The following is a 26,622-nucleotide window of genomic DNA, read 5'->3' as shown; positions in this document are numbered from 1 at the left end:
CTTGTATGAGTTTTACCTGAGTTTTGACACAGTTGGAGATTTTGCATGAAAACTCGCGCCATTTCCAGTTCGTGTAGTCTTATCTTTTCCGGTTTTTCAGATTCTATTTATTTTCGCTTTTCCTCTTCATCATATTCTATTTGTTTTCGTCTCTCTTCTTCTTTTTGTCTCCGTTCGCTAACAGTCGTTACCAGAAAATCTGTAACGTTTTCTTGGAAAGCAGCAAAAGCAGTAATGAACTGTCTTAACTGCTCTTCCATCGCTCTTGTGATTGGCATTCAAATCCCACTTCTGACACCAAAATTTGTTGCGTGCGTACGGGTTCGTTATGAAATGAATGCACAAGTCCGATGAAAAATGAACAAAAATTTATTATTATCACAATATCTCACAGTAGTTATCTTTTAACTACTTAAATGTACAATAGAACGTAATTCAAAACAGCTAAAGAACGCTATTCCGCGAATTCGCTATAATCAACAACGGCAGTTTTCTAAACAACAACAAACTAAGCAATTACTCCAAACTGAGATGTTTTCCTCCTTTTATAAGATTTTAAAATCACGCGCTAGAATTTTCCAGTACTTTCTCGAAATCAAAAAGAGATATTTATTTATTTAACGCACGCGCTCTTGTATTTTTAATTTTTTTTCCGGCTTAGCTTTCTTTTAATATTCGTCACGCGCTGCACTGCGCGAGAAATAAAACCATTTAATTTATAATTGAACTAACATTAGCTTTTTAAATACCAAATTCGTAACAATATGTATTTAAATTTAAGGGTTTTCATCCGCAGAGAACCCGTTGGCGCTTCGGGAAAGAACCCGTTGGCGCCGTTGCATTTTTACTCGCCAAGCTCGCGGTTCATCGGCGATGAGCCGAGCCGCAAACGTGATATTTTGTAAACGTGATTTTTAGTAAACGTGATTTTTAGTGCATGTAAATTCAAGTTAGCAGACAAAACAATATATTAAGCATATGGTAGTAAAAATTTACAGATAATAAGCATGTAGATGTAAAACTAACCTGTTAAACGTGATATACGAAAATTATATTAAATTCAATTTAGCACAGAAAAGAATATATTAAGTATAAGACAATATATAAGCATTTATAACGGAAATAAAAATTCATTTGAAAAATATAAATTAGTATTAATGTACTGAAATTAACCTGTTAAACGTGATAAACAAAAAAAAAAAAAAAAAAAAAAAAAAAAAAAAAAAAAAAAAAAATTGTCTTAAATTCCAGTTATTACAGAAAACAATATATTCCTTACACCAGCAGTGGTTTGCTAATTTTGATGACCATGGTGATGCATCAAACTATTCTGTCATGTTAGATAATGAATAATCTTTTTTATTTCAACTCAATCATCTATTTATGTCACACTTGCCATCCTCTGAAAGGTTATTGTTAGAAAAGCATTAACAATATATTATCTTGTTAAAATTTTACGCCAGAAAATTGATTTATTCTCATAATTTTAGATGACAATAACTAATAATAAAAATAAAAGCATTACTTAGTAATTTAAATTGCTGGTTCTTAGAGCTGTTAATAATTAAGAACACAACGTGAACAGCCGTGTTACAAATTAGCTTCACCCCTTCCGCCGTATTTTCTTCCTTTCATCCCGAACCGAGAACCGGCATCTATCTACGAAAATATTTCTATCTATTCGTTGTTAAAAAATTCAGAAAAAAATAATAATAAGTAAGAGAAGAATAATATAAATCTGCAAATGCGAACAACGACAGTGATAATTCAACAAAATGAACGCAAGAGGAATGGTTGCAAACTTCGAACAAGCGAATAGGATAAATCCGCTGGGTTACCAGGTTTGAACTATTATAGCCAAAGTTGGCGATGTTTACATATACCGGGTTCTCTGCGGAAGTGCTTCCAAATTTAATTTTTTTAATTAAACTCAATTTATTCTTATGAAACAATATATATATATTTTAAATAAGTTATTTTATTGCATATCAATCGAATGTGTACCTTTCACCGTGGTAATTCACAGTAGAGGTAATGGTGCAAAACAAGACATCTGTCTACTTTGTCTGTCTGTCTATTCACTTGAGTTTTGGGAATGGCATCAGTTTTCATGACGCAATTTTTAAGACACGTAATGTTTTGATTGTCAAAAAAAAAAAAAAAAAGTTTTGAATATGAAGAAGTAACATAAATGAAGTTGTAATTTAATTTTAAAAAATTTCCCATATGTCATTGGAACTTGACCTTTTGTCAAGTAGATCATGAAAACTAGGCAGATAGGTATGAAACTAAATTTATACACAAAATGGAAAACATAACAAACCGGATGTGTCGGTGGATATATGTTTAAGTTCGAATTTCTTTTATAGATGGTGAAAACATGAGCAGTGAAATTTTATTTTCTTTAACTTAAAGCATTAATGCACCTTCTCTTCCATGTTTTCAGTATGTTATGGATTATTTTAATTTTAGCATTGTTAGATATTGTTAATTATGATGTCATGTATTTTGTATACTCGTATGAATAAATAGTTGTATTTTATACATCGTTATGTATAAGTAATGACGTAAAATCATTTAGGATTGGTATATTTGTGTAAATAATGAAGCGTTATCATTATGTAATATGTCAGAATAAATATTAGTCTGAGAGCAAATCTTGTAATATTCTGCCAATATAAATACAATAAAATCAGACTGTCTTATTTTATATTAACAACGATATTAGAAAATATATTTTTTTGAGAGATCTGTGTTTAGTGAAAATACGTTTGTTTATTTTAATCATGAATTTAAACTTGTTTAAACGTGTGAACCTTTTAGCTTTAAAAGTTGTAATGCTGCATTTCCATTTATAGAATTCAGTAAGCTACTCTAGGTCCATTGGTCTTTACTCTGTCGTAGGTAGAATTCTACACTTCCATTCAATCTTTCTTGGAGTTCTTCAAGTCAAAATCAAAATACAAAAGAAATTTTTAATACCATGGGAACTGCAGAACTAAGCACATTGGATTATGGTAACTTTGCAATTTTTAGGTGAAAATTTGGCGACCAACCCTGCTACAGTAACCTGCTAGTTTTTGTTTGTACGCCATTTTGTTTTCACGAAGTAAAGGCATGTTTTTTTTCTTTTTTTACTCAACATTTTTTTCCAACAATCTGCTAGCCGAATTACGCTTATGCTAGAACTTTTATGGAACAAAAGTGCTTAATCATGAGAAAGATTAGGTCCGAAATTGGGAGAAAGTGGAGAATCGCAAACTGCTTGCCGCGTTTTTAAGAATTGCACATACACGGTATCATCCATGTACACGTCGACCTATTTTCACTTAAAAAAAAAATCCCCGAATTGCACAAAAATGGCATTGTGCACACTCTTGACTTTATCCATGTACACTGCTAAAGTCCTAGCTAGTAATCTTTATCGCCTTACCAAAATGTCGCCAAACTACCTGTTACCATATTCCAAAGATTAGCCATTTGTTTTTATGAATAAATTATAAAATAATTATCACTTCGTTTTTCACACATATTATTGCTATATTTCATGCATATTCAGGGCTTAATTTCTAAGATTAGAAGTGCTGGACCACAATGGAAGACCGTCAGCAGAGAGGAACAAGAGTAAATAAATAAATAAAATGATTATTAAACTCATTAATAATTTTAAAATAAATAGTTAATTATTATCAAATTAATTAATAACTATTTAATTAATGTTTATAAATTGTTATTTAATCAATAATTATTATATAATTAATTATAATTTAATCAATAATTAATTATTATTTATTGAAATAATTAAAGATTGAAGTAATTAACTAATTAAAATTAAATAAAATGTAAAGAGATAAATTGAAATTTAATACGCTATTTAATATAATTTTATTGTTAAAATAAAATTTTCTAGATAAAATTTCCACTGAAATTGTTATTCAACTACATAAAAGAAGTGCCGCAGCCTTCTTATTCAGGGCTCTGGTGCGTTCTGGCTAATGATTTATTACAAAAACTAAGAAGCACAGGAGGTGAGATACGGTGGGTTCTGGCCTAATTTAATTTCTGATCGTAGAGGGGGAGTTCTTTTATCATCACAAAAATTAAATATACTTAAAGTATAGCTGATGAAAATTCCAGGGCGAAACAGAATGAGGGTATGAGTGAGTGGAAACAAAAAATGAGGGGAATCTTGGAGAGAGAACATTCTCTTTGACTGCGGCTCTCTGTTGATATAATTATAGCCATCAAACAGATGGTTGTCAGGGGTAAATGAGTCCTGAATCGGACTCCTAATGTAAAGTTGCTGGTTACGCTCCCCCCCAGCATTAGTGGATACTGTGGGAAGACGATGTATAGGACGTGCTTGAGCAGTTTATCTCAGTATTTCACTCTTACTGTACTCGCTGTCACTTAACGCACACTTAAGAACACAAATTTTCCTTTCTGCGAGGACAACTAACTGTAAGCATCGATAACAATACACTAGATACAATGGCATGACGAGAAATTTAGACGTTCCTAAACAAACTGCCGCAAATTATTGCTTCTCTTAAAGGGAAAGGTTTCCGCATGTGAGTGAGGGGAATTTATTTGAACGGCTCAGCAAGGTCTGCTTATTGTTAAACTAAAACGTTAGGAATTCTAAATTTTGTTCCCTTTAAATTGTGGTTCAGTTTTACAAAAAGAAGTACCGGAGCTCATCTTATTTAGGTCTCCGGTGCACTCCGGCTAAAGTTGTAATTTATCTTTAAATTTGAGAAGCACCGGAGCGGGGTTCCGGTGGGCTCCGGCGCAATTATTGCACTGTGCATATTATTGCTATATTTTCTGTGCTTTTTTAATATTTACTTTTTTTTCAAAGGGTGGTAAGGATCCCATAAAAAGGGAGAATTTTTTATTTTATCTGTTCCTTAAATTAATTCAAACTTTGGTACATGCATTTTTGAATCGTAGTGCAATTCCGTTATTGGGACTGTATAAAACTCCAACGAAAATATATGTACAAAAGCACCAAATTTAGCATATATGCTCATTTAATTGCAAAATGTACATAAGTTTAGATTTATTTAAATGTGCATGAATTTAAACTGTGTGCAAATTCAGATAGTTTTTAGGTTTTTAACTCACTGTAGAAATATGCTTTTAATTTTTTGATAATGCTATAGATATAATAATTTAAGAGTTGCTCAGGGACAAAAGGTCTGCAGTAGAATGTTTTCAAAGAAAAGGCATCATTCATGATAGAAAATTATGCTAGAAGAGCCACAAGATGAAACTGTTTTGTCAATGACTCAACAGTGAAATGGAGCTGCAAAGGAAAGAATCTTGTAAGAATGATAAAGGATTAAGAATACATAATTAGTTCAAAGGATCAAAAACTGTATTCCTTATAGTCATGATGTTCATCTAGTTTAATTATCAGGAGATGGCACCTATTGAATTTTGTGAACTCTGACTGAAGATGGATCACAGTACAAATGTAGACTGGAAAAGTTATGAGGGGCATGCCACAGCTTTAATTGCTCGACCTATATTGAAAATCAGCAGATGTTGCAAGATTACTTAAGTAAATGAAAGCCTTTCATTCGAAGAAAGAGCAGTATTGTGTGTGTTCTTTCACCACAGTGAGTTTTTGTTGGCTTGTGCAGAGAATGAAATGAATGTTTTTTTGTCACTGTTCTAGATCTAGTGGCAAAAACTTTATTGAATTTCATAAAAGAGAATATTGCAGAAGGAAGCATTAATTGATATTGATTGCTGGAAAGCATATAAATTAGATGAATTGTGAGATGCAGGCATTGAGCATTTTACTGTCAACCACAAATATAATTTCGGCCACCTGAAAGTGTATGTCATACTGAAATGATACAGCATTTGTGAGGCAGTACTAAAAGGTGTAATAAATGCATCGCAGCACCGTTTGACAGCACATTCTTATTAATCTAAATTTATGTAGAGATATTTACACAAAAACAAAATGGTTAGCGATGCTGATTGGTTTACTGAAGGGCCTGGGTTTGAATCCTGGAGAAGGTCTGGATATTTGTAAATATGTGGTATCTGTATGGAATGGGGACATTGTATAACATAAATATGCAGTGAACCAAAAGTCCTCGTGAGAGGTTGACGGTAGGAGAAGAGGCTTGGAAGGCCTTCTGATCCACTTTCCCAATATGCTCTCCGTCAAAATTGGGGGCGGAGCTGAAGAAAGTTATACTGTATGGTGCTGAAGGCTCTTGCCAATGACAGACATAGTATTGCTGTCTTTGCCGTTATGAAGTTGGTGGGCTTGTTGTTGTATTATGAGAGACAAGTGAGGTAAGTCACAGCAACAACAACAACAACAACAAAAAAAAAAAAAAAAAGAGGGCTGAAATTTTCTCTTCATTCTTAGAAGAGATAAACAATGTTATGCCTCCCATTTAATTTCAATTGTATTTGGTAGTTTTCTTTTTTCTCCCCCTTTTTTATAGATTGTAATAAAAAAGTATAATAGTATATCAAATTGACGGGTAGAGTGGACTTTAAGGTACCCCTTGTATTATGGCGAAGTTGTTTGATTTATCGCCAAGTTGCTGTTTCATTTATGGTAGCCTGAGTAGTTGAATGTTATGGAAACCCTATTGTGACGTAATCGGGTGCATGATTCTGGGAAATTTTGAATCATTGGATGTTTCATAAGCGTTTTTGTGGTGTGTGTTGGTTTGATTCTTTAGATGGTAGAATGGCTGAATGTAGCAAGATTAATTTGAAGTTTCTGTTCCGATTTGGAGCGAAAGGGAAAAAGAGCTTTATTTGACTGGTGTGTAAATGAAGGTTTACTTAGTAGCCATTATAAGTGTCCTGTATGTAGGAAGGATATGCATCTAGTCAAATGTAAAAACCGTTTAGATGGATTTGAATGGGTTTGTAGGAAGAAAGGTTCAGATGGTCACTATGTGAAGCATTCAATGAGAAAGAGTACCTGGTTTGAAAAAAGTCATTTGAGTATGATTGATATTTTGATTTTTGCGTGGCTCTGGGTGTACAAAGCGAACTCGAAAATCATGGTAAGTGAATATTTACTTTTGGTAGTGCTTAAATGTATAACATGTTTTTCCTTTTTTATGTTATTTTATTGTTTGGTTTAAAATGTATTTTATTGAGATTATGTATTTTTTGTTTGCCTATATTGTAGAATTTGGTGCTCCTTTGACTTTTCAAGTGAAAATATATCGATGTGTACATGGACAAAGTGCGCAATGCAAGTTTGTGCAATTCGGGGATTTTTTTAAAGTGAAAATAGGTCGACGTGTACATGGATAAAGTTAAAAGAGTGCACAATGCCATTTTTGTGCAATTCGGGGATTTTTTTTAAAGTGAAAATAGGTTGACGTGTACATGGATAAAGTCAAAGGAGTGCGCAATGCCATTTTTGTGCAATTCAGGGATTTTTTTTTTAAAAGTGAAAATAAATCGATGTGTTCATGGATACCGAGTTTGTGCAATTGTTTGTCTTGTTATTTTGGCTTTGTGTAGTGGTGATTTTTGGCGCAAAAATCGCTGCTTTGCAAGCCAAAATAACGAGTCAAAGAATTGTACAAAATCGGTATCCATGTACTGCCAAAAATCGCCAAGGGGTACCCTAAACTATACTTTTACCCAATTGACTTATCATCTAAATTAAAACATATTCCTAGATAGTTATTTACTGTCATGCTTCCTTCTTAGTGTTTTAACATAATTAATTTTGGCAACATTGCCATCTCAAATAATTTGGCTATTTTTTGCAGTCTCGATATTGGAAGTATATTGAATCTTAAATGTACGAGGGTTGCTATTTTTATTTTTGGTCTAATAATGAAAAAACAAACATTTATGACCAAAATTGGTTGTATTGTTTTTCAAAATATTCTCCATGAAGATCAATACACTTTTCCATACGTTTGAAACAATTTTTGGAGCACCTTTTCCACTTCGACTGAGGTAACTCTAAAACATGAGGTTTGAATGCATCAACCGCTTCTTCGGGTGTTGCAAATCAATGCCTACATAATTTATTTTTGATGTGTGGGAATAAAAAAAAATTGTCATTAGGTGCCAAAACCCATCAATTCACTGTTTTAGCCCATAAAAAAATTTCTTTGAGCCGATATGTGAGAGCTCGTGTTGTCACAATGCAGAATGGTTCACTTCTGCTTTTCTGAATTTCTCTGATGACTTCTGGCAATGAAATGGTTGTGTACCATTCGGAATTAACCATCCTGCATTGCTCTAATGCCACTATTGCCACGTGACTGGTAATGAAGGAACAGGCAAACATTTACTTCAATGTGCTTCTACCATGAACAGCTTCGGTTGGATTTGGCTCGTTTTCTATACTCTGAACTGCTGTTTTGTTTCAGGCTCATATGCATAGATCCATGCTTCATCACCTGTGTAGATGTTATACACAGACTTTGACGTACCTTGAATGTGTTTTTCCAACATTTCCTTGCACCAATCAACACAAGCCTTCTTTTGAGTGCTTGTGAGATTATGTGGAATCCAACGTGAACAAATCTTTTTTACGGCCAAATGTTCATGTAATATTTTATTGATGCTTATCATACCAATTCCCAAAGATACCTCAATCTGAATGTATGTAACATGACGATCTTGTTCTATCAGTTCATGCACAGCATCGATATTTTCTAGCACAACAACCGATTTCTGATGACCTTCATGGAATTTCTCCTGGAGCGAACAACATCAACCATGATTGAATTTATTATAGAGTACAAAGTCTGAGACACTGACTCTTCAGGATTTTTCTAGGTATTAGATCATCAGTTTAAATCTAGTAAGATGGCATATAGAAATTATAAAATATATAATTGTGATTTGTGAAATAATGAAGCATGTATGATCTAAAAGGTATCAAAATGTAAAAAAAAAAAAAAAAAAAAAACTTGATATTTATTTATTTGCTTTATAAAACATTTTTTCACTGTAAGTTGTTCAATTTGCTTCGCTTTTGTGCTAATACAATCACTTTTGTGCGTTCTCTTTAATTCTATAGGCAGATATAATTTTTTGTTCATTTACAAAGTTCCACTGTTCAAGTCCTGTAATTGCTGTGTTGAGAATTCCAACAAACATGTCAATCAAAATTTTTTCATTTTCAGTACCCTCTCTGTCATTTTCTTTACTATCGGTAGTGATATTTCCTGTATTTAGAACCATACTACAGGTTTCGCCATTTGTTGATTGATGATTGGGGCATTGTCATCACAATGAAAAACTTCTGTTATAACATTTTAATTTATTACTGCTTCTCCACATTTCTTTACAAAATCCATTAATTGGAAAATTTCACCTTTGGTTTGCAATATCTGAAAACCTTCAAATTCGCAACTATCATCTTCACCATCATAACCATGAAATATGGTAGCTGGACATAAACTATACCAAGCATTTTTTAAGGTATCTGGAGACACATCCTTCCATGATCTTGCCATGCTCCACACAGCAGATTTTATGCTAAAATATTTTCAAAATTCTTGAATATACTTGCCATTATTAAAGAAATTTAACATGGATTTAAAAAATGCTCCTTTATATTTGCATTTCAGCTTGGGCACTATTCCAATGCCCATAAGTTGAATGATGGACATACAGTTCGGAAGAAAGAATAATATAGATATATTATCTTTCACTAAAAGTTTAAGCGGAGCAAGAGCCAAGCAGTCATATACAATTGGGACAATTTTTGTATCATCAGGTAAACCAGTCGAAATTAATTTATAGTAAATCAATCAAATTCTCAAGCCACGAGTATGAAATGATTTTGAAACCAATCATTCATTAATGCTTCTGTCATCCATGCTCTTTTATTTGCATGACATGTAACGGGGAAAATCTTTACTTCTTTAAATGCTCAAGGTGATGTATATTTTCTGATTACAAAAACTTTACACTTGGGCTTTCCTGCAGCATTTGTGCTTGCTAAAATTATTAGTTTTGCTTTGGAATCTTTGATACTAGTTGGAGCCTTTTCTGTAGAAGTTGCTAGTGTATTTTTCGGTACATATTCCAGGTTTCATCAGCCCTGTTTTTTTGCTCCGGAGATAACGTTTTACTGTTAACGAGATAAATGAGTTTATCTGCAAATAGTTCAGCACCTTTTGTATCAGCTGAAGCCTTTTTCACGCAAAATTTTTAATTGCCTTTTACCATCCTGTGATGTCCTGTGAAAATTCGCAAATATAGCGCTGATTTTTGCTGTTTGACTTCTAAATCAAAAACATCATAGTTCATTTATCAGTATTTCAGAAAAATAACAGTTTCAGTTTTTTCTTGCATTTAGGAGGTCAGAGAACATACAGTATAATAAAAATAAATTTTTTCAAAATTAGATTTAAATAAATGTGAAGTCAAAGAAACTGTGTAATTATGAATAATATTAATAATTAATAACTAATGTGCAGTGAGAAACACACACAAAAAAATATTCTGAATGTTAAAAATGTAATATATCTCTAAATCTAAAATTTGCTTTTATAGGGTGCCCTAAAACTGTGCATACAAATTTTGAGTGGAGGTGGAGAGCACTGATGTGAACCGTAATCACATAGTGAGGTAAGACCAGAAGCAGATACACAGTAATAATGCCAGTGATTCAGAGTGGCACTCAGGGCTTCATTATTAAAGCCTGCAACATTATACAGAGAATATGCATTATTTTATTAATGTAGAATTTGCAGACATGCATTTCCTTTATGAGTTGACAGTTACATATCACTGTAAGAATGTGGGAAAAAGGACCCAACCAGACATGTACCACAAATCAAAGTGTTTGTGCTTTTCCATCAAAACCTGTCTGAACATAGATCCTTCAGCATTAGGATACTGGATGGTCATGATTGGCCCGAATTCTCATATGGAAGAAAATGTTTTGCATGCTGTAGATAGTAATCCAGGCACAAGCATACTTGTGGTTGCTGCTATAGTGAGAGCATGTAGAGCCAGTATCTCGCTCAACTCTGTATCCATTTCATCTACAATGTATCCAGTTACTGCAGACAGAAAATTAGTAAAATGTGGCAATAATATGCGAGTTCTTGAATACGCAAGTTATGGTCTGTTCATAAATGAAGCATCCTTTTCCTAATGTGCCCAGGAGAATCCATATGCTTGGCACAACACTGCTTTGCCATTAATCTGTAGGCCAATATCATCGTTAATTGTTTATTTCTGTGGTCTCAAACTGGCAGTTGTCCAAAGCAATTTTATGTGGCTTATGAAGACATTTCAGTTGTGTTTTTGTTGCAAATATGGTATTGCAAAGGTTTCAAGATTTTAGTTATATGATATCCAAGTTTATATTGTTTTCCTTTCCATTAAAAAGGAATATGAATTATGCACTATAAAAATTATAAATAGAGCTGATTAATTTACAGTGTCATATAAATCTTATCCAAAGATTTGAAGATAACAAATTTTAACAACTTTTATTTGTTAGTCCAAAAAATAAATAAGCTCAGTTATGAAGTTTTTCTCTAAGAAAAATCACTTTATTTAGAAATACAGTTATATGTGAACATTGTTTTTCACAGCTGAATATTAATAAAGAAAAGAACCGACTGTCTAATGAGCATTTACAGTCCCTGATGAAGATAATTTCTCTTCAAAGCTTTATGAGAAACAAAGTGCCATCAAATGTCAAGCTATGATAAGAAATAAAGAGGTTTATAAGTATTTAAATGCAAACATAAGTATTTCTGTTAATGCATCAAAGAAAAATTTCATAAATAAGGGAAAGGGACTAGATTGTTATTATTTATTCTCAAGTTTTGTTCCACTTGGTAAATTTTCTCTGAAAACTGAGAAAGTGTTCATTATTTGTTTACTTTCAGTTTAAATTAAAAAAAGTCATTTAATGATTAATTAAATATCTTAAAATTATTTGAAAGAAATATCAATCTAAGAATTTAATATCTATTTATCAATATATTTGAATTACAATATGAAATCCACAACAATGTTATACTGGTATCAAACTTTAGATATCAGATAGGAAATGAATATGAATTTGAATATTTCCCCTTTGTGTTATTATTATTGTTTATGTATGTTTGATAAATATTTAGTAAGTCAAATTTAAAATATTTTTTACCTTATTAATAAAATTTATTTTTTATATAAAAAGAAAGAATTTAGCCTGTTAGTTATTTTCAAGTAGTGCATTTTGAGTGTAGGAGGTTCTGCTTGATGAACTGAATATTATTCTTATGACTGTGTTGCTGGATGTGGTTCCAGCACAATGGGACTGAGTAAATCATGCCATTCATGTAGGCCAGTATGTGGATCAGACCTGAGGGAATCGATGGATTGGTAGTCCTATTGTATGGCCCTTCATGTCCATTTGATTTATCTAGCGTCGATTTCTTTCTGTGAGGGACCTTCAAGGCCATCATGTACAAAAGCATTCATTGCTTCTGACATGGGCCTCATGGTAAGAATTGTCATTGCCTAAGATCCATCCCAAGTATCTCTGGAAAAGTTTGGCAATCCATGTTGCATCAGACTGATGACCAATAATATATGACCCCAACTGAGTATTGGTTATATATTATCACTGTAAATGGTTAGAACCTGACACGTCATGTGAAACTCTATTCTGCTTTATCACTTATTGTGCTGTAAAATTTCGCTTAATAAAATGCTTTACACTGCTTTTTGTATTATATTATTGCAGTGGCTTGGTGTCTTTTCTCTATCGTATGGTCAGTGTGTCTGGTCATGCTTTGCTATGTGAATATGATTCATATTAATGCTATCTACCTCCCTTCAAAGTTTGTATATGGAATTTTGAGGTCTATCATAAACTGAAGTTTATTGCGTATAAAAATATTTTGGACTTTTTTCTCTGAAGAACAAGTGATGATATTGAACCAAATTGTAGCATATTTCTTCATATTATTTTGATCTAAATATTTGGCTGTTTTCTTTTATGTCTAGATGAAGATGTGCTTGAGGCTCAAAACAGATATCATACTGATGAATTGGCAAAAAAAATTTCAAAGCTGAAATCAGTAAGTATAGTCCACATTGTAGAGTCGTTAGTTTTTTTTTTTTTTTTTAAGCAGGTGACATGAAAAATGAGCAATGCCCTCACCGGGACTCAAACCTGGACCTCTCGAATACGTGCGAAGTGTACTATCGTTGCACCATGAAGGCATGCTGGAAAGAGGGTCTTGTATACTAAAGGGGGATTAGGGTACCAATCGCCAAATCCTGATGGTGATGAATTATTGTCCACGACCAGTGTGTCAGTGCTCAAGAGCCACTTGCAGAGTCATTGGTTTTTTTTAAGCAGGAGACATGAAAAATGAGCAATGACCTCGCCAGGACTCAAACCTAGATTTCTCAAATACATGTTGAGTGTGCTACCGTTACACTTCGAAGGCATGCTGGAAAGATAGAAATAATACCTTATAACATTACTCTTTGAAGATTTTACACCAGCCTAATCAAATATAATGATATTTTACTTTGTAAACACATTTGAAGAAATAATACCTTATAACATTACTCTTTGAAGATTTTACACCAGCCTAATCAAATATAATGATATTTTACTTTGTAAACACATTTGACTAAGTTTTAAAAACTGCTGATCTTCATTTAATTTAATTGTATACTAATTGTAGTCATTATGTCCATTGCAGATCTTATTTGTTATTTACATTATATTTCTTATGATCTTATTTGTTTGTAAGTGCACAAAATATGATTATATACATCAGTATGTATATCATAAAAAATGGAATTTGATGATAATTTTCTATGTTAACTCTAAAGCTACAAATACACTATCTGGCCATTTGTCACCGGACACCCCTAACTAGTACGTTAAACCGGTTTTAGCAGTGTCCATCAGTATCGTGCGAGCAATTATATTTGCAACCCTTTAAAGAAGACTTTCTACCAACTTACGATAGGTTTCGATGGGAATCTTGCTCCATTCCACTTGCAAAGTGGCAAACTATTCTCTAGTGTTTTTTGGGCGACGTGGCCTGGTTCTCAAGGGCGCTCCAACTCGTTTCAAAGATGCTCAGTAAGGTTGTTATCAGGACTTGGGCTGGCCAGTCAAGTTTTTGCACACCCATGTTCTCAAACCATGTGTTTATAACACCTGTAGTATGACATGGAGCATTGTCTTGCTAAAACAGATATGGACCAATACCGAATTATGCCCACAATGTCGGTAGCACATAATTGTTCAGAACCATTTGGTATGCATCAGCATTCATTTTTCTCGGCACTAAAACCAGAGGACCAAGACCATGCCACAAGAAACACAAATACACCATGATGCTACCTCCGCTGAATTTCACTGTGGGTATGATATATGCTTGTAAACATCTTTCTCCGGGCATATGCCACACCCACACATGTCCATCAGAGTGCCACAGCTGGTAGCATGATTCATCACTCCATAGGATGGATTTCCATTGCCGAAGAGTCCAATGGTGGTGTTCCTTGCACCACTGTAAACGTCGTCTTGCATTGAGGACTGTGATAAGCGGCTTGTGAACTGCTGCACGACCATGGAAACCAAGTGCGATGATCACCTGGTGGACAGTACGATCACTTGCAACACTACTGGAAGCCGATCGAAACTCCTGTGCCACCATCTGTAGCGACACCTTCCTATTTGACTTAACATTTCAAGCTTCGGCGGTCACAATCTGTTAATATTTTCAGTGTAGTTGGTGTGGGTCGGCATTATGACCTCCTCCCACTTCCACTTCATGATAATATCACTCACTGTGGATCAGGGTATCTGAAATATGTTGGAAATCTCACGGGTCGAATGCCCAAACCTGTGGGCTCCAATGATCATCCCTCTTTCTGCTTCTCCAAGTTTGTGTCGTCTGTCCATATTGGCTGCTGTAGCTAATTTGAGTCTATTCTCCACCAGCAACACTTTTTAAAGCTAGTGTAACATGCTCAGACAATTCCAAGCACTTTTGGGGGGGGGGTCCGGTGACGAATGGTCTGATAGTGTGTTTCGAAGTAATGGGTTCTTCTGCTTGGTAGGAATAGGTTCTTATGAATTGTTCAAGAGCTAATGCTAAATAATAATATGAAGAAGTCAGAGAGTGCTTTTTAAACAATTACTTAGTTTTGAAATCGTGTTTTTTTTTTTTTTTTAATGAATGTTAATGATATCCATTGCTTTTTTAAACATGTTTTGCTATTTTTACATTTAGATAAATTTTACATAGCTGAAATGAAAATAAATAAACAAGTGTATCTTTTTACAGGCTGCATGTGATATTGAAATAGAAGCAAAGGACCATGTTCGATTATTGGATGATGTGGTAATTATTTTTTTCATGTCTATAGTTTTATAATATTAAATATAATTAGTAATGCATAACTGACATTTAGATACTTATTAATCTTTATCTGTAGTTGCCAAAGCCTACAGAATTATGACTTGTAAATTTCTATGCTAGTTTTAAATTAAATTCCCTTTGAAAGTCTTGCAATATTGAGAAACATTGCTGGGATGATATCTGAAGGAATTATTTCTAAATCTTTTTCATAATGATGGTCATTCAGTTTTCAAATTAAAAAAAAGAAGAAGAAGAAGGTTTATGAAAGATTGCATAGCTTTCTGTTGTGCTGATGGGAAAATTAAGCTAATATTAAACCCTTCACATTTTTTAATTGCTTGAGTCTCAACAAATTCTTCATATTTTTGTTTTACTTGTTACTAAAATTAACTAAATTAATTAATTTAGTTACTAAAATTATTCACTTCAGGTGGGCTTCCTAAAGTTGTTCTATTTGTACTTTCATAGCATTGTAGTGCTGCGAACTAAAAAAGTGCACATAGCTGCAGTATGTGAGATCTTGGGTAATGAGTTAGAATACGGATTTATCAATAGAATACCTAAAGAGTTGTCATATTTACTATTTTTTGCTTGTATATGATATGCATGCTGTGGTTGTTTTAATTTATGTAATGCTCAGAAAGATATTTTCCAAAAAATTAAGTTCTTATGGTTATCGAATTGCAGCAATACAAAACACAAATCTTGGAAGAAAGCCATGTTTAGTGCATATTATGAATGCTATTAGTCATGCTTCTGCTTTTCAGTTTTTTATTATTATTGTAAGGTTTTGAAAAATTTTTAATAATTAAAACAATCTTATGGAAATCACAGTTGCCTTTCTAATTTTAAAATCTAATACTATGATAAATTCTTTGTATTTTAAGGTTAAAAAAAAACTACAATCATTGTGAAGGTCTTATTGAATGCAATATTTTGCTTATATGCCACTTCAAATAGTTATCGGAAGAATTATTTAAATAATTAAAAGAACTAAGAAGTGAAAAATAATTAACAATGAAGCTACAATGTAGTGCTTGGGTGAAACTGTGAAATAATTTCCATAAAAATTCATAAATATATTTAATCATTTAGGATATTTAATTTAAAAAGTACCGGTTTGTGAAGAATAAATTTTTAACCAAGTTACTTCAACCAAAGATATAAAACATAGATTTGTATGACCAAATTATTTTATTAAATTCTAAACAGAAGTGTTTCAAAAAGTGTAGGATGAGATAATATTTTAGAAACTTTTAAATGATAAAAAAATGAGTTTTACATAGTTAGATCTTATGTCAATAAAATTATCATACACATCTATGCTTCTGAGTGGTAATGTATGTGTTTGAAATAACAGTAAAACCTCGAGATATGAGTTTCATTCGTTCCAGCATTGACCTCGTATAGCGAATTTCTTGCATCTAGGAAAAAAAAAAAAAAAAAAAAAAAAAAAACTCCCCCATTGAAAATAATGGAAATCCAGTTAATTCATTTTACACCCCCCAAAAAAATATCAACATAAAAATCAATTTTTCTAATAAATAACACTGGTAAGTAATATATTCTGACTGGTGATAGGGATGTGGGGGAAAACAAAATGGGTTACTGTGAGGATGGAGAGTTCCCCTTTGATTCAAAAAAGTTCTGTCTTCTTGGGAATTTTACCCCACTAGAAGCAGGTTCTAGGTCAGAATCCTAGGTTAACTCTCTTTTAGTTACAGGTTGCTTTACCAAAAACTTATCTAATAACACTTGCTTCTGTCTCCTTTTTAAGATGCCTCTAAAATGCAACACTACATTGTCATTACATAAGTTATGGTGTGCCCACACACTGCTTTACTAGGGTGATTTTCTTCAAAGAACGTTTAATCATACTGGAAGAGAAGGCCTCATCTCCTGGTCCCTCCTTCTATAAAAAAACAGCTCTTTTACCACCCCTTGCCGCTGCTCCTTGTGAAGTTCTTCAAGTTCGTCTATTGTGTAAGTTCTTCACTATGCTGCTCCACTAACTCATCCAAATTGCCACCATCCACATCCAGACCCATACTTTACACCAGAGATGCAATTTCTTTGACTAGCTGCACTGTATTGTCCACAGGTTGAAGATCAAAACAAAAGTCGGGAATACTCTTGAGGCCACAGTTTTTTCCATGTTGAATTTCGAGTCCTCGCTGAGACTTCTTCCCAAGCCTTATCAATGAGGTTTAAACAATTTAGGATGTTGAAGTGATCCTTTCAAAATGTGTTTCCCTTTGAGTACAACTTCTTAAAGTTGGAAATAACTTTGCTGGTCCATAGGCTGGAGAAGTGGAGTGATGTTGGGAGCAAGAAACTTGACTCTTATTAATTGGAATTCCTCCAGCAAATCATCTTCAAGCCCTGGAGGATATGCAGGAGCATTATCAAGGACGAGCAAATCCTTGAGTGGCAACTTATTTTCGTGAAGGTATTTCTTCACTGAGGAACCAAAAACTTCATTGACTCACTCGATGAAAAATAGCCGTTACCCAGACTTTGTTGTTGTCCCGCCACATCACATTCAGTTATTTTTAAGTACCTTCGCACTCTTGAAAAATCGTGGATTTTCTGAGTGATAGACGAGCAATGGCTTGATTTTACAATCTACTCTTGTGTTAGTGAAGAAAAAAAAGAGGTTAAGCCTATCTTTCATTGGCTTGTGGCCAGGCAAAGATTTTTACTCTTGCATGATGCAAGTCCTCTTAGGCATTTTCTTCCAAAAAAGACCTGTTTCATCACAATAAATACTTGCTGGGGAAACCCTCACTAGTAATATATTGTAGGAACTTTGTCCAAAATTTAACAGCAGCAGCTGTATATTGGAGATCACAGCCTCTCTGTGTCGCACAACACTGTGAGCACCGGTTCTCTTTTTAAATTTTTCAAACCATCCACGGCTTGCCTTAAATGCCATCTCATCTTCATTCAACATACCTGGTGTTTTTTGGAGAAGTTCCAAGTACAGATTCTTTGTCTTTGTGCAAATGATAGCTTCCGACATCAAATCACCTTTTAACTGCTTCTCATTAATCCACACCAACAACAGCTTCTCAGCATCTTCAAGTAGTTTTGGACAGTGTTTGGAAGTAATGGTAACTCCTTTGATCACATCAAGTTTCTTAATTTTTTCTTTCTTATTCAGAATAGTGTAGATCGTCGATGTCTAAAGGCGGTAAGTCTTCGGCAATTTGGTCATTCTTACACCATGCTTATGTTTATCTATGATTTCTTTCTTAATTTCTACGTCCATGGCTTCCCCTTTTTACTTCCTTGTATGAAGTAAAAAGGAAGTATTGTAGTCATGAAAAGTTTCAGGCAGCATATTTCAAGAAAATATCCATTTTGACCGCTATCAAATGCAATCAATGATGTTTTTGCGTGACATCTGTACGTAAGGACAGAATAAAAGACTCCTTTCCTCCAAAAAAATTATAAAACTGCTTTAAAATGAATTCTAAAGAGAATTTTTCGTGGTGTCTATAAGTACGTGCGTATGTGTCTTGCATAACTCAAAAACGAGTAGCCTCAGAACGTTGAAATTTTGTATATAGGACTGCTATAACATGTAGATGTGCAACTTCTATTTTAGTTGCAATGGGCCGACCAAATGTATATAAATATATTTATATATATATCCACTCTGTTACCCTGCTTAGTGATCTCAATTTCTTTACTCTTATATGTTTGTAAATTGTACATGTTTTGCTTTAAAAATGATTGAATTATGTTGTTCTTATCTTCCGGTTAAGGTTTTTATGCCTTTAGGAATCTGCAAGCAATATTTGTAGAATTATCAACAATTTAAAAGCTGTTTAAGTGTGGTTAAGCCTAATTTTTAAATAACATGGTGGACATGTTTGTTTGTTATAGCAGAATAGTAGATTTGTTGCCAATCTAGAGAGACTAAGCTTTGCAACCACAAAGATAATGCCTTCATTTATTATTGTGAATTAAATCATGCTTAATCCTTTCTGAAATTTTTTCAAGGAAATAAGTTTTTAAGATTTATTTATGAATTTTTAATATAGATATTTTGAGTTTTTATGTATTTTTGCCTTGTCACGAAGTGAAACTAAATTAATTGAATGAGAAATACTGAATCGTCTGTGAAAAACTGTTTCTTTTTTTCGCTTTATTTCTTTTATACATCATTCTAGATTTATTATAGTATTTGAATAAAACATATGGCAACGATCTTCAAATGATATAAATTTTCTGCATTCTGAGTGATAGTAAATTTTAAGGATTGCATTTATTCTATTGTTGTTTATGTGCTATCCACGAAGTAGATTTAATTCAATACAATAAGTTTAAATGAAATACAAGAAAAAATTTGTATAATTTAATATTCCATACAAAGAAGTCATGTGGTGTACACATCACTTTTTTTTTTTTTTTTTCAGCAGTATCTAAATCAACAATCTTCTTGAGAGGCATCGCGAACAATTATTTTCACGTTATATGTAAAAAAAAATAATAATAATAACTTGCAACTGCACAAACGCGTAGATCAAAGAACACTTGAGTGATCTGATGAGGGGATTCCTTGAGGCGAGCCAGATCGGGAAATGGCACCATGCATACCAACAGCCTAGCTCATTGCTCGTATTTAGAGACAAATTTTTCGCTCATACTTTCCTCGTATTTCGAATTTCTCATATATAGAGGTGCTTGTATATCGAGGTTCCACTGTAGTTCTAGTATAATAATACGAACTTTTTCATGCCTATTAAACTAATCACTGCCCTTTACGTGTAATCTAATGATGCATATATGTAAGTGTTGGCAAGTTTCTTCCCTGGCAGAAAAAAATGCAAAGAAAAGAAAAATATACCTAAAAGAAATGGTTCTTTCATGGAAAGAACTAATTTTTGAATTTATTTATATCATTATACCTACATTTTTGTACGTAGGACTGATGTATTACAAATTTAAATATTTTTATTTATTTATATTTTTTAGAGAAGGGAGAGATTATGTATGTACTTTTGTGTACCTGGATTAAAACTAGGAAAGTAGCATAATTATTTAGAAAGGTTAGAAAACAAAATTGTAAAATAATTTAACGAAACGAAACATTTTTTGATATGCATATAGTAACCAATTTCATAATTTTTAATCGATAAACTCAAAAGAGGAGAAAATTTAATTTTGTTAAACTTTCACATTACATAGTTCATTTGAAATTTCAAAAATGACATTCCTTTCTACTGTTCAAGATTTAGTATATTGCAATGGCATCAGTATAAAGTAAGGTTTTGGAAATGGTGCATTCTCAGCAGGGTTAGCAAATTTCTTCCATAGTGGAAAAATCTGGCCAGAAAATTATTTTCTTTACTTCTTTCATATTTGTGTTGTATTGTTTGTATTTTATTTACATACAGTATGGCTATATATTTAGTGAATTTAAAGACTTACATAGTATGAAATTTCGGGGCAAATTATTTAAATAGTTTGCATTTTGTTGCAGAAATAAAAAAACATTTATTTTCAAATGAGCTATATTGTTATTATTAAATGAAAGTCTTTTAGCACTTCCACAGCTACTCAATGCAATTCTTCCCTTTTCTTCAGTTCCTACAATACTGAAAGAAATACGTTTCTTCTGAAAGCAACCCTCACAATGTGTTAGCTATGCTTTAGTTAATGAAAAGTTTGAAACTTCAGATCTATGCAGACCAAATACCCACCTGTAAGAAGAGGGTAGCAGGCTAATAATTTCACCATTTAAAATGGCTTTTAATTCTGAAATTGTTTTCAATAAAAATGATCCATGTAGTTCAAATTAAAATAAAATGTCTAAACATTTACCAAAAACATAAAAAGTTCAAAATTTTGTATCTTTTATGAATAAGTAAAAAGTTTCCCTTTCTTTTTTATGTGGGCTGGCAGAAGTAGTTACTCGAATATCCATAAAACATATACAGTACAAAGTCCGTAATCCAGACTCGTCAGGACTTCAGCGATTCCGGATTATAGATCATCAATTTAAATCTGGTAAGATAGCATGCAGAAATTATACAATAAAAATATGAAAATTATGAAATAAAGAGCAATTATGATCTTAAAGGGTATCAAAAAAAAAAAAAAAAAAAAAAAAAGGAGATCTTAATATTTATTTGTTTACTTGTTTACATTTCTTTCAATGTAAGTTGTTTAAGTTGCTTCGTTTTTTTGTGCTAATACTTTCTCTTTAATTCTATAAACAGACATAATTTCTTGTTCAGTTCCACTGTTCAAATCCTGTAATTACTGTGTCGAGAATACCGACTAACTTGTCAATTGAAATTTTTTTGTTTTCAATAACCTCTCTGTCACTTTCTTCACTATCAGAAGCACACATGTGTAAATGCTTTACTGGCTTTATGCGCATGTGTAGTGGACGCACACACTAAACGTGCATGCGTAAGTTTGTGGCTTTGAGGTCTGGATTATAGATCATTCCGGATAATGGACATCCGGATTACGGACTTTGTACTGTATTATGCCTTATCAAAGGTTGAACAGTTAAACTGTTGAATGCTGGTAGTTCATGTCCTGTGTTCATAGTGTTCCTATCTGTAATGTCGTAGAAAGTCCTCCATGAAAGTATCCCTCCTCTTCAGGTAGCTTTCATATACTTTGTTATATTTAAGTAACAAGCCATTATATGTTAGATAGAATTCAGGCTCTTATGATGTATGTAATATATGTTCAAATTGTATTCTGTTAAAAGAAAATATACTGAGAATAGGAAATCTCATTAACAAAAGTATTACTTCAAATTAGTAGTAAATCTATTTGTTGGACATTTTCCAGCAAATGCCAAAATAAAATCCACAATACAAGATGTTAAATTATTCTTTGATATAGAGAGGTTATAAATTTGCATTTAGTAGTTATTGCTTTCTTCGTTGTGTGCCGTATATAAATCCTTCAGAGAAAAGGGTGCATATTTATATTAAAAATCATCACAGTAATTTTTTTTAATCCTTGCACTGTAAAAATATGAAGCAATCATTTTTTTCCTCCCTTAATTTCTTGAATTTCACCACTTTGGAACAGTTCTCTCAAATTTTTAATTAAGAGCTGCTGTTATTTATGAAAGATGAAGTCCTAAATAGATTGAATCAGGTTATTAAACATTCAACTGAATTTTATCTGTAATTATTATATCAAAGTACTTGAAGTTACAGAATTTCTGCAGAAAAATTGCTGTTTGTTTAAATACAGTAAAATATACTCAAAATAAATTATTTGTTCTGTAAAAAGTTTTAAGAAAATTGTGTGTGACGATTTGAATTAATTTGATTTTTTTAAGTGATTATCATTTCTTTTGCATACAAATTATGAGATGTCTCATTTTCCTATTTAGATTAGATTTCTGGATTTAGTACTTCTTCAGGCTTATTACCATATTTGAAATTTTATCTAAAACCTGCAAGAAAAGTCCTTAATTTCTCACCTTCTTCCCTCAAAGAATGTAATAATGGATATTTAATTTTTATCTCTAATGATGATTTTTATGAAATGTATGATTTCAAACTACAGATAATCTTTTCAGTAGAATTTAAAAAAATATATTTTTAGGGAAATGAATTTGATAGCAGCCAAGGATTTCTATCTGGAAGTTTCAATCGAATGAATAAGATGATGTTTACTGGAAGAAGTGATAGACGGTTGATGTGCTATGTCGTTCTAATAACTGTGGGCTTGTTTATTGTATTTTATTATTTGGCACATAAAGCAACCACATAGTTCTATTAAATGTAGATTGTATCAAATTTTTGTGTGTGTATATACATATGTATTTGTAGTTATATCTAATATTTGTAAATAAAACTACATATTTAATACATTTTAGATGTCAATTTATATCAAATTTTATATTTTTTCCAAAAGTCAGCATTAAATAAAATTCTCTCGCCTTTTAATATGCATAAAGATATTTAGAAATTAACCCCCGGGGGGAATGTTTCCCTCCTCTCCCTTACTTTTTATTAAGCCTATAAGAATTATAAAAAGTTAGTTACGTAACTGTCCTGTAAATTAAAGCACTTGTTATCATGAAATGAGTTTCTGCATCCCCATTATAAAACTGGCACATGGAACAGATCCTGCTCTTGACCAGTTCTTGTGTAGGATAATGCTCTTAATATAGGAAAAGAATTAAACTACTTTCCATGAAGACTGGGCTATAATCCTTTTCAAAGTTTACAATCTCATTTTAAACATATATTTTATCTGTTGACTTGGAACTTTATAATTTCATTGTGAATTTTCTATATTGCATTGATTTCCTTCCATAAATCTCGGTTCTTTATATTTCCATGAAACATTAAAATATCATAAGTAAATTGCATTAAAAGTATCAAATTTGATTATATCAAAAATAGAGACAAACTCACCTAGTTTGTTTCACAGATTTCACAAATATTTTTGTCTGCTTTTGCTGGTACGATAGATACACAGTCCAATCTTTTGGATCAAATACAGTTACACAGCTTTGAAGGTGTGTTTGAGATAAGTATCCTTGACAAGCTCCCACAAGAAAAAAGTCATATAGGATTAAATAAAAAAGTGAGGTGGCTACCATTCTAAAGGCCAATTTGCCCAGAAGGACTATTAATTTTGTTTCGACATTTTGCGTCGATTCATGATAAGTGTTGTTGCCACCAAATATTATCACCCTGTATTATATTTAAAAAATTTAAATAATGAAGAATCTGCATGAATGTATGTATGTTTCTTGCATTGTGATAAAAAAATGGTACTTAGAGCCATCAAAATTTTAATAACGTAATCGTCCATACAATACAATACGGGCATGTGGAAGCCCGAATTTGGTATTTGTTTTATTATTGATCTCACTTTTTGTAACACTTTAACAAATTTTTTATTAACGAGCTTAACGATTTCAAAGCAAGCAAAGGCATTACTGTAGGGGGGGGGAAAAATTTATCTCCAGCATGCGAGACTCTATATCGGAAATTCTAAAGATATGCTCGTTTTCAAATTATTTTGTGACATTGCTGTTAAATTAAATTTTATGGTTTGGGTACGTAGAACATGATATTTAATAAATAAAAGTAACACACAAAAAATTAAAAAAAAGCCCCTTTGGACGTAATTTAAAATCTGAAACCTTTCAGTTTTTTTTTTTTTTTTTTTTGTCCTTTTTAATGATGAATTTTGACTGAAATACTGTCAATAATGGTCTTACTGGTAGTGAACCATATAATTGTTTTGCGGAAAGAGGTAACCATCCCTATTTTCATCCATTTGTGACATCGGCCAATTTTTCAGTATGTCCAAGTATCTTCCATTGATGTAGACGTTTATGTATCTTCCCATTTATGAATAGGGTTTGGGGTACTAGCAAAGTTTGAATATATAAAAATGTTTGTGATACTTGTTAAAAATTTAATAAGACAGTTTTCTTGAATATCCAAGTAAATTCTCCCAGTGATGCAAAAGTATCTGCTGTGCTAGCAAATATGGGCATACGGTAAGATTGTAAAATATGTTTGAAAAAATAAGCCCATTGTCCACTATGTACAGGCATGTAGCTGGTCGAGTGGATATGATTGCTGAATACTGGTAGCTTTACCCAAGTTTAAATTTCAGAAAATATGCTGGCTACATAGCTGGTTTTATATTTTTTCATGTATTGAGTCATCCAAGACGTTCTTCAGTTTTTCGAACTGAAGCATGTTTTCATTTAATTATTTTGTTACTGTTGATAAAGAGTGACACTGATATAAGCAGATGCGTAAATATAATCTTTTATGCTCACTTTGCATAGTTCTAGCATAATTTTTGTTTCGGTGCAATGTTAAAAATAAAGAATTCAAATTTAACTTTCATCCTATTATACCCTGGGCTCACCAGCTGCAAAGTCGCTGAACACTGGTAATTCGGTCTGATGTTCGAATCCCGCGAATGGGCTGGCTGCGTGAGCATTTTCGTGGTTTTCCCCATATGTAACGTGTATACGAGCCAGTTTCCCTTAGAAAGTCTTCCACAAAGGCATCCCTTCCCTTAGGCAGATAGCCCTAGTGTGCTTTGCCATAATCTCTATAAACTGAACCAAACCTATTTTACTCTCCTTATTTTTTCAAAAAAGGAAAATATCTAGTTGAATTGCATGTAAAACTTCTGCTATATGTGGATATAGTGTTGTTTCTGATCACACAGGTAGGTTTTAAAGGTGCTGATGACACAGGAAGGTTTTAAGGGGGGGGGGATTTCAGCCTTGAAGATGAAGTCGCTCTGGAGTACTATCTTCAGAAAACAAGGATCTATTAAAAGAAGCTATCTGAAAATCCACATTATACAGTTCAGGAACTATCAGATAGACTAAATATTCTGAAAAGTACTTTACTGAAGATGGTTTGATTTGGACAGATGGTAAAAAGTCATATTAAAAAACAGTGCTTACCTGATTTAGTGAAACTTTCTGATGTTTTGCTTCATTTGTATTTATCTTTTAAAAAAATCTAATGTGTACACCACATGACTTCCTTGTAAGGAATATTAAATTATATACAATTTTCCTGCATTTCATTTAAAATTATTGAATTAACAGTTAACGAATTTTGAATTAAATTTACTTGGTCAATAGCGCATAAACCACAATAGAATATATGCACTCTTTAAAGTTCACTATATTTATTTACCATAGCGACACTTTGGCACTAGATTCACTTAACGCAGTTACATCTCGTTCATTTTATAACTCAAGAGTGCACAAAAATTATATCCTCTGAATAATTCCTACATGTTCTATTGAAATACTCTAATAAATCTAAAACAATGTATAAAAGAAATTAAACAAATAAAAAGAAACTGTTTTCCACACACGATTCAGCACCGCTTACCTAATGCGCATGCGCTACTAATTAATTTTGTTCTCATATTGCAGCAAAGCAAAAATACATAAAAATTTAAAATTGAAAGATAGTACAGTGATAGAACATCAAGTACAGTTAAAACAATTTTTTCAATTAAAATTACAATTTCTACTTTAAAAAAAAAAAAAAAAAAAATTGACCAGCGGGCAAAAAGGCAGATTTTTCGGTGCACAAAACTGAGTTTACTTTTAGTCTCACTTGGCAAAAAAACATTGAAGGTGTAGAAACTGCCTTAATTTGTTGTGGATGCTATGCTGAGTCCATATATAGGATAATTTAATAACTTAAATGAAAATTGCAAAATGAATTAAGCATAATTTAATTCGCAATAATAAAAGAAG

At 32.4% G+C, this 26,622-nt stretch overlaps 1 protein-coding gene across 4 annotated transcripts; it reads left to right on the top strand.

Annotated features, from left to right (window-relative positions):
- The first annotated feature begins 2,093 nt into the window (after positions 1-2,093).
- On the top strand, positions 2,094-23,226 carry LOC118198609 (BET1-like protein). 4 transcript variants are annotated; one of them, XR_015040650.1, is made up of 5 exons: positions 2,288-2,445; positions 12,982-13,055; positions 15,294-15,350; positions 22,744-22,851; positions 22,959-23,097. XR_015040650.1 is itself a non-coding variant. In XM_035370335.2 (4 exons), exons 1-4 carry the CDS (start codon positions 2,262-2,264, stop codon positions 23,124-23,126), a joined length of 318 nt encoding a protein of 105 aa, XP_035226226.1. In that variant the 5' UTR covers positions 2,094-2,261; the 3' UTR covers positions 23,127-23,226. The 4 variants fall into 4 exon arrangements, 2 of the variants coding, with proteins under 2 accessions (XP_035226226.1, XP_035226225.1); XR_015040651.1 differs by having other exon boundaries at positions 22,936-23,074; XM_035370335.2 differs by lacking the exons at positions 2,288-2,445; positions 22,744-22,851 and adding an exon at positions 2,094-2,280 and having other exon boundaries at positions 22,959-23,226.
- The last annotated feature ends 3,396 nt before the right edge of the window (positions 23,227-26,622 follow it).

Source organism: Stegodyphus dumicola, chromosome 4 (assembly GCF_044657685.1).
Source record: "Stegodyphus dumicola isolate Sdum_Otavi_A_Nest chromosome 4, ASM4465768v1".
In the NCBI taxonomy this organism is placed as follows: Eukaryota; Metazoa; Arthropoda; class Arachnida; order Araneae; family Eresidae; genus Stegodyphus; species Stegodyphus dumicola.
The sequence above is the reverse complement of the archived record's forward strand: the minus strand, read 5'-3'. Positions and strand labels throughout refer to the sequence as shown.